The following is a 9917-nucleotide window of genomic DNA, read 5'->3' as shown; positions in this document are numbered from 1 at the left end:
TTGAGACTGGATCAAGTATTTTAAAGAGAAAAAAATAACATTTTCCAACTTCACAAAATAAAGATTGAAAAGAAATCATGGATAAAGATTAAAAAAGCATAAGAGACTATGTCCTTTTTCTTTAAAGATTTATTTATTTTATGCATACAAGAACTGGGGTACAGGCCAGAGGTACGAGGAGTGAGAGGATTCACCAGAGACAGAGTGGGGAGCAGAACAGGCAGACTGACTGAAATACACTGCTGAGGCGAGAAGTGAGCAAGATAGGAGAATGTCTGTTGCACCATGTGGATTGCTCCCTGGCCAGCAGGGCATTGAACTCATGTTGCAGAGGCTGTGCATAGCTTCATAGTGCTGTACTTAACCTCTTGCACCACCAGGGAGGCCCAGAGACTGTCATGTCATAGCCAGTCAGCCAGACTTTTGATTTCTTTTAATTCTCAGGGAAAATTCTGAGCTAGAGAAAATTCAGAAAAATCTGGAATGGGGTGGCTTGTGGCTAAGTTTTTAGAAATATAGAGAAAAGAACTTGCAAGAAAAATAGCTGGTAAAAATCATTAAATGTGTCACACTTAATACATTGAACAGGGGCTTTTGATATATTTTGAAAACATTGTCTGCCTAAAGTTTAAACATCAATGTTTAAAAACATAAACAGGGCCTCCCTGGTGACACAGCGGTTGAGCACTGGGTTGGGAAGCTGCCCGCAGCCTCTGCGATGCCGGTTCGATCCCCGGCTGTTCCCTGGCCACCAGAGGAGGGTCCCACATGGCGTGCAGACCTCTCCTGCCACCCGCTGCTCCCCTCAGCAGTGTACTTCGGTCCTTCTGCCTGCTCTGCTCTCCGCTCTGGCTCTGGTGAATTCTCTCACCCTCCCGCGATTCTGACTGTACCCAGTGCTTGTATAAATAAATAAATAAATCTTTAAAAAAATAAACATTCACTAAACACTGAGATAGAGATTTTAGATTTTTTAAAAAGATTTATTTATTTATACAAGCACTGGGTACAGTCAGAGGCAGGGCAGGGTGAGAGAGTTCACCAGAGTCAGAGCAGAGAGCAGAGCAGGCAGACTGACCAAAGTACACTGCTGAGGGGAGCAGCGGGTGACAGGAGAGGTCTGTGCGCCATGTGGGACCCTCACCCGGTGGCCGGGGATTGAACGGGCGCTGTAGAGGCTGCGGGCAGCTTCGCAACCCAGCGCTCAACCGCTGTGCCACTGGGGAGGCCTGAGATGTTAGATTTTGAATCCCCCCTTTGATACAGGCCAGAGTAAGTTGGAGACAATAAAATATAATGGAATGAAAAATAAAAATTCTGGATTTGCATTGAAAGTAGGAATTTCATTGAAGATGATAAGTGACAATCTTTATGATTGTACTTAAAATAATAGTTCTTACAGAAAGGCAAAGTATCCTGAAATAATACTGAAAAAACAACAAGAGACACTTGAAGTCTCTCTTTTTTCCTGTTTTTTCAGTTGGTATCACAGATATTTATGGGTACAGCATATTAACTATAAGATATATTCCTATATTCCTCCTATAAGGTGAGGTTTCTGGAGGCTCCAAGAACTTCTATTTCTATGTATCTGGGGAGGGGTGCTTATTTTTCTTTATGGAACACAACAACAATGGTATAGTCCATATATGTGAAAATATTATTTCGTTTACCCAGAAGTATTTTATTTGGTCTTTCCATTAATTAAAATCTGCTATTGTTAATATTTTATACACTGGCCATGTAGTGGAATTAAATGAAATTTTTGTTTTCATCTTTAAAACTTCACTTGTCTTTTCTACCACTTGAAAAATACTGTATAATTATTTTAACATTATATATGAATATATATGTATAATTTACATGTTAAACCAATTATCTATATGTTTGTGAGGGTGTAAAAAGATTTTTTTCAAAATTCTTGTTCAAAATATATACAAAATTCTTTTATATATATTCTTTTATATATATATAAAACCCATAATGTAACAAATTTCTTTTATATATATTCTTTTATATATATATAACCAATAATGTAATAAAATTCTTTTTACAAGACAACAATGTAACAATTGTAGGTGCCCCATCAGGCAGGGCAATCCTAATAGTGGGAGGGCAGAAAAGACTGAAAACCATTTCCCCTCCGATCTCTCTTCCAATTGTCTAAATAAAACATTACTTGGTTTAATTTAACAGTATTTTAATAGTCCTATGGAACACACACAAAAATATACACAGGCACACATGTGTGTGTTACAGATGCTAGAATCATTCATAACCCTCGTAAATTGCAATAGGTAATTTAAAATTACAATAGGTACATCCATGGATTTCAGACTGAAAAACTAAAAAAGGATGATAATTTTCATATGTGGCTCAGCCAACAAATCTATAATATAGAATATAATAACACAATCATTCCCTCTGCATCCATAAATATTTATGCTGTTCTTTGTTTTATTCCCTATGCTCTTTATTTTCTACTTATTCCATCCCATTATATTTACATATCTTCAGAATATAATGTGCATATAATATATCTTACGTTTTGTCATCTAAATAGTGATCAGATCCAGTAAAAATAATACAGATAATTTTGAAGATGACTTAAAATATTATTTGAAAATAATTACTCAGTTATATTTGTAGGATTTGCCAATATTTTTTACTGCAACACTAATTTTAAATGAACATAGTTTTCTAAATACTAATTTTGAAAATGTCATCTAGATATAAAATTGCATGGTTTAACATATAGAGTGCTTCAAAGCTTTCATTAAATAATTAGCTCTTTTCTGAAAGGAATGCAGAAATTTGACCACACTGCTTGTATGATTTAAGCCTTTTTTTCTTTCTTTATATGAAATGAGTATCATATTTAATATTTTAATAGTATTAATTATATTGAGATAACATTGATTTAAAACACTGTACATTGTTTTAGTGTCCATAGTCCCATCTCTTCCAATGTATGATACTGCCAGATATCTTACTTTAAAATTAATAGTACTGAATGTTTTCCTTTAGCACCTTAACTAATATGTTGGGGAAAATTATAATTCATTGTTATTCAATATTTTATTTAATTAAGAATCAGAGTAAAAGATTTTTTCATGTGTGTATAAGTGATGTTATTTTCTCATGAAAATGTACTGGGAAAGATCTGTTCTGTTCCATTTCCTTTGGGAAATTAACATTTTTCAGATGAATTTTTGTGATCTTTTGTGTGAATGATAGTGGTAATTTATGTATCAAAATTATGGCATAGGTGCTATGAATTTTATGTTTCATAATTTCATTTAATAAGAATATGCAAAAAAGAAAAGTTGAATTGTCCTCCTCTTACATAAAATAAAATCATTAAATTGGAATTATAAATCCATATAGATGGAATGGTATATGATTAGGCAGAATGATTCATGAAAAAGGACAGAAATCTAAGAAACATTCATAAATTTGGTTGTTGGATTGTTTAAAATATTTTAATATAAATCAACATTAAATATTTCATAGCTCCATTTATATAATTATGTAATTCAAAGATCTCATTAATTTTATTACATACATTAACGTGATTGAAATGGGCAATGCTAAAATTTACACTTTCTTTACCCATGTTTCCATAACAGAGGTAAAGTATTTTAAAATTGCTTGAAATTATTATTAGTACACAGAACTACTTCACATTTGTGACAAAGTGGTGATCTCTTCAAATACTTCTTGCCAAACCTTTTTTTTTTTTAAAGATTTATTTATTTATTTATACAAGCACCTGGTACAGTCAGAAGTGGGGGAGGGTGAGAGAATTCGCCAGAGCCAGAGGGGAGAGCAGAGCAGGCAGACTGACCAAAGTACACTGCTGAGGGGAGCAGCAGGTGGCAGGAGAGGTCTGTGCGCCATGTGGGACCCTCGCCGATGGTCAGGGATCGAACTGGTGCTTCAGAGGGTGCGGGCAGCTTCGCAGCCCAGCGCTCAACCACTGAGCCACTGGGGAGGCCCCTTCTTACCAAACTTGATTGAACTCAAGGTAGGTGACTATGTTCAGTAAGACATGTTCTTTCAATGGATCCCATTTTGTCTTGCAGCCAACATCACTAAGAAATTCAGGACTATGGCCAATTTCACTCTGAGTGGATTTCTTCTGATGGGATTTTCTGCCACGCCTGAGGTAGAAATCTTACTTGCTTCTCTGTTTTTGGTCTTATACCTGGTGGCTTTAACTGGCAACATCCTCATTATCACCACAACTTCCAAGGACAACAGCCTCCATTCACCCATGTATTTCTTCTTGAAACATCTCTCCTTCCTGGACCTGTGCTACATTTCCGTGACTGTGCCAAGGTCCATTTACAACACATTCATGCACAGTGGCTACATTTCCCTTGGGGAATGCATAGTGCAGTGTTTTGCTTTTGCTCTCTGTGCTTCTGCTGAGCTGTCCATGCTCACAGTGATGTCTTATGATCGTTATGTGGCCATCTGCGTTCCACTGCACTACGAAATCATCATGGATGTCAGCAAATGCGTCCACAGTGTCTTAGGTGTCTGGATCAGTGGGGTCATAACTGGAGCCATGCACACAGCTGGCACATTTTCCATTCACTTCTGTGGTTCCCATATCATTCACCAGTTCTTCTGTGACATCCCTCAGCTCCTGAAACTTTCTTGTTCTAGTGAGTATATGAACGAGTTTGGGGTCAGTGTCTTTTTGTCGCTAATGGCATTTCTTTGCATCACCTTTATTGGACTGTCCTACATCCAGATATTCTCTACTGTCCTGAGAATGCCATCTGCTGAGGGCAGAGCAAAGGCATTCTCCACTTGCCTTCCCCACCTCGCTGTCGTCATTTTATTTATTTCGACAGGTGTCTTTGAGTTTCTCAAGCCACCTTCTGACTCTCCAAGTGCACTGGACATTTTTCTCACTATTATGTACACAGTTGTGCCCCCAACACTCAACCCAATGATCTATAGCCTGAGAAATAAAGCCATAATGGCAGCTGTAAAAAAGGTTTTCCAAAGAAGAAAAGCCTGACTCTTTTGTTGAGACCTTCTTTTAACTCTTAGTTGGGATAGAAATTGAAAATATATTGGGAAGCTGTTAGCTTAAATTGAGAGATGTGACAATTTAGGAAGTTTATGAAACAATGAAGACGGAGGAATCAGTGTCGGAAAAGCTACATGTTCTTTGAACTTCTCATGGGGATTTATTTGCAATGGACATATTGCAATCTGGACAGCGTACTATCTCATGTACTAGCTGAGGTTTTCTATGTGTTGAAAATAGGGGGATTGTTAATATTTTGTCTATTTAATGCTTTATCTTGTGGGAGCAGAAATTTTTAGCCCTGCCATAAATATAAAAGTCTGTTTCTTTGAAGTTACTGATTTGTCCACAAAAGTAGTTTCTAGAATGCTTTTTTACAATTGCATTTTTCCTGGAACAGTTTCTTCAGTGCCAGTTCTAACTGCATCTTAATTTTTTACTTGTGCCCTTTAAGTAGGACCAGGGTGAAGGGTGCTAACTGGATTCTCAGCCTTGGTGAACCAATCTTAGAACAGTAAACCAAAAATTTAAAGCTAATAAAGAAATGGAAATAGGGAAAGTTGTCATGTTAAAGTGTCATAAGTTTCGGCTATCTGAGTAACAAAAATAATTACACAGCAAGTATAGGAACATTACTTTGGGGATTTTGATGAGCATTTTCCATGATTTGCAAGGTCAACAATTCAAGGATCTGGGCAGGTGTCAGGTTTATGTATGTAGCTGATATTTCTGTGTATTGAGAAAAACAGAAAAGCATGTTAAAATTTACTTACTTTGAGCTTCATCCATCTGTAACTGGAGGTTCAGCTCTTCCCTAAATTTTGATGTCTTTCTTTGAATGTAGTGATTTTCCCACAGGCAGCATTTTCAAAGTGCGTCTTTTTTCACAAAGTAAATTTAACCTCAACATAATATATTCAGGATCAGACCAGTTATCTTTTCATTCATGACTTGGATCCCTTAGTTAGTGGTAGAAAGAGGTGGGACACAGATTGTTACTTCTGGCTAACCAACCAGGCAACCAGGAATTTAGAGCTAAGTTGAGAAACGAGCATAGGGAAACCTCTATCAGACACACAATATAGCTCTATGAAAATTATCCCTGCAAAATGAGTAGATTAATATCTCACACCACAAAACCAGGTGTTAGGAAAAATGTGCCATAATTTGAAAAAAGATAATGTAGTCTCTTCCCTGATCATACCTGTCAGGATGATGGAAAACAGTAAATATTAGGTTCTAGACTCATTTTTCCTAACTACACAGGAGTTAAAATGTCACATGGTGTGTGTGAACTGAGAAGAACCACTGACTCTCAGCACCCATGGGCCATGCAGCACCTCACTGATTGCTCTATCAACTTCAGCACCTCCAGGAGCAATGCACTGAGGTCCCTCTGCAACTCTCTGTTCACACTATTCCCTTGCCTATTTAAAAAATAGGTGAAAATACTTAAGGATGTATAATGAGTCGTAATTAGAATGTAAAATCAATGTTGATTAATCATATCAAGTAAAGAGAGTTAGTGAACGGAAAGACGTTTCAAATGTGAAAATATGAAATTCCACCAAATATGCTCATGAAACACAGTGATAAAACATGATGAAGAAGGGATTGAATGATAAATGATAGAAAAAGAGATTCTGGCGTGGGCTTATAAAAGTTCCCAACACATTTCATCCATTTCCATGCTTTAAAGGCAAGAACAACAGACATTATTGAATTTTTTTTCTATTTTTTCCTAGAATAAATAGAAATTCAAATTTTTAGGCTTGAGAAATAAAAATACACTGATATATTTAAAATGAAATCAAAAGCATAGTATCATCGGAAATACAAAAAAGACAAAAATGTTAACAATCATCATTAAAATTTTACTGCTATATACTTTGCTTAATAATCCAATCTAAAATTAGTTTTGCAAAAAATATGAGGTGGAAAATTTGATTCCTTTTATTCAAATGATATCTAATGGATTCAGTTATCTCTAAATGAGAAATGATTTCCTCAATGAATTTCAGTGTCATTAATTGAGAAATATTGTTTCCTGATGAATTTCACCTGTGTTTTATTAAATGATAATATAGGTGTTTGAGATTCTAATCTGTTCAGTTGATGTATGGGTTTATGCCAATAATATCGAACTCTGTCAATAACTGAAGTTTCACAGTACTTTAGTATATTAAAAGTCTAAATTTTCCAACTCTCTTCTTCCAGACTTTCTATGCCTCTCAGAGTCCTTCTATATCCATATAAGCATTAGAATCAGTTTGTAAAAACATTAAATTTATTGATTAAGCAGGAAAATAAAAAAGATTATCTTCTAACCCATTACCAAAAAACTTTTTGCATTTACTTATGTCTTTAAAAATTAATTTCTCCATGATAAGGAGTCTTCAGTGTTATAGTTCTATACATCTTTTTTAAAATACGTATTCAGATCCACTTCACGGACACCACACTGCATTATAACATTATGAATATTTCAGATGTGCATGATTAAAAATCAACTTGTGTATATACTACATTAAGTTTAGCACCAAAATTCCAATTCTGTCCTTCATATAGTTGACATATTTTTACCTGAGTCACCCACTTCTATTCTTCCTTCCCTTTGCTAAGCATTAGTTACTCCTAAAGTTTACTTTTGTTTTATATGGTTCATGGTTTTGTTTTCTCTGTATATAACACGTGCAAGAAATCATATGTGTTTGTCTTTCTCTGACTCATTTCACTGAACGTAAAATACTGAGGCTCATAAAGGTTGTGATCAGGGAAGGATTCCAGCCACTTACACCTGTGGGATCCATTGTGTGCATTGACCTCATCTTTTTCAGCCGATCATCTGTCCCTGGGCACTGAGCTTGTGTCCAGGTCTTAGCTATTGCTAATAACACTGCAGTAAGCATGGTGGTGCACATCTCTTTGAATTTGTGTTTTTGTATTTCTTGACTAAATGGGATAACTGGATCATATGGAATTACTAATTTTAATTTCTTGAGAATCATAGTATTCCTTGATGATGGCACAAGTTATATGTTTGCCAAGAACATGTAAAGATTTCCATCATCTCTACATCCACTCCAACACTTGAAAGTGTTGAATAATTTATGTTTTGGATATTAATTCTTTTTGTCATATGTGGTGTAAATATTTTCTCCCATTCCATGGAATATCTTTTTGTGTGGAATTAGAGTCTGTGTATAGAGGATTGTATTTCATTTTCGAGCATCCTTGTTTGTTTCTTCACAAATCACAGGACTTCCATTTTTCATGACCAAGTGATTTACTATTGTGTATATCACCACATCTGCCTTAGTAATTGTTCTTTGATAGTCACTTATTTTGTTTCTACTCCTTGCCTCTGTTTTCTTCCATGCATTTTATTGTTTCATGTTTTCACTAAGGCACAGGTGAATGAGCTTATCATCTATGCTTCTTTTCTCATGATTTTGGTCATACCTTCAAGGTCTGAATCCATGTTGAATACATTTCTGTAATAAGGTGAAATTCCAGGTAACTGAGTGCAATCATTAAACCAACTCAACAGAAAAATACTCTGCAGGAACAATGACTGTAATTACAAGTTTTGGTCCCAGGGTATTGACCAAGTTCACTGAATGCCCACAGAACCAGGCACAGTGCTGTGCCAAAGTGACTTCAGAGTCTAACCTCTAGGGGCCAAGAAGGGTTGAAATTGACTTATTTTCTCTGCCAAGTTCAGATTTTTCTGAATGTGACTGAACTCAGAGATCAAGACTTTGAGCTAAATGTCAGCTTCCCACATCAGCAGCTTCTCCTTCAGGTGGGAGGAGAAGTTCTTGAATATGCTCTGGTGAGTTTCCTTAGATTCTACAAATAGATTACACAGAATAATGAAATCACCATAAATTACTAGTTTTGAGTGGGTGAGAGATGAACCCTGCTATTTAACTTGTAAAATATGAAATGCTTTGCATGAGTGATGTTCATTTAAACAGAAACTACAGTATGGGAAAGAACATTGTAAAACCTTCCTTTCCAGAAACATTTTGTGGAGTGCTGTTCCCATGTCCCTAGCAATGCCTTTCATCATGTAACCATGTTAGAAGTAATGCAGTGTGAATGTGTGTTGGGATAACACTCTGATACTCCTTGTATTCATATTATTCATTGACTCTTGTAATTGCCACTTAGAAGTGATATGAGGGGTTTCCACATCAGAAATCACAGATAAATTTTTCAAGTATGGTAGAAAAATTTAAAAAATGGGAATGAATTAGAGATATTATTGATAGTGAATTAAGGATCAAAAAGAAATGATAAAGATTGAAAGTGCATGATTAGACAATGCTTCTTGTCATAACCATTAATTCAGCTTCTGATTTCATCTAATCCCTAGGGAATGTTCTGAAGCAGAGAATTTCAGAAAAATTTTGGAATGGGCATCTTAGTAGCCATTTTTTTGATATACAGAGAAAAAGACTTTCAAGGAAAATAACTAGCAAAAATCATTTGATATCACACTTCATACATTGAAAAAGAACTTTTGTTAAGTTTTGAAAACATTATCTACCTAAAGCTTAAACACTAGTGTTTAAAAACATGAATGTTTATGATAAACTTTCCTAGAGAAGTTAGATTTCGAATGCCTACTTTGACATAAGACAGCAAATAAGCTGGAGAGAATCAAGTAGATTGAAAGAGATACAATTCTGGATCATTACTGTGTGTAGGACTTTCAGAGAAGAAAGTGAAAATCTTCATCTTCTTAAAGCAAAGGCTCATAAAGAAAGGAAAAAAATATCCTTAAATAACACTTTAAAACAAATGAAAGAGAGGGCGGAGCAACATGGCGGCGAGGAGACGCTGCGAGTAAGATCTCCCATTA

General features: G+C 35.6%; 1 protein-coding gene across 1 annotated transcript; it reads left to right on the top strand.

Annotated features, from left to right (window-relative positions):
• Positions 1-4111: 4111 nt before the first annotated feature.
• On the top strand, positions 4112-5035 carry LOC311167719 (olfactory receptor 14J1-like; the record flags this gene model as incomplete). The annotated part of the gene is made up of 1 exon (XM_084228770.1): positions 4112-5035. One exon carries the CDS (start codon positions 4112-4114, stop codon positions 5033-5035), a length of 924 nt encoding a protein of 307 aa, XP_084084896.1.
• Between the last annotated feature and the right edge of the window lie 4882 nt (positions 5036-9917).

Source organism: Talpa europaea (assembly GCF_964194135.1).
Source record: "Talpa europaea genome assembly, chromosome: 2".
Classification (NCBI taxonomy): domain Eukaryota; kingdom Metazoa; phylum Chordata; class Mammalia; order Eulipotyphla; family Talpidae; genus Talpa; species Talpa europaea.
The sequence above is the reverse complement of the archived record's forward strand: the minus strand, read 5'-3'. Positions and strand labels throughout refer to the sequence as shown.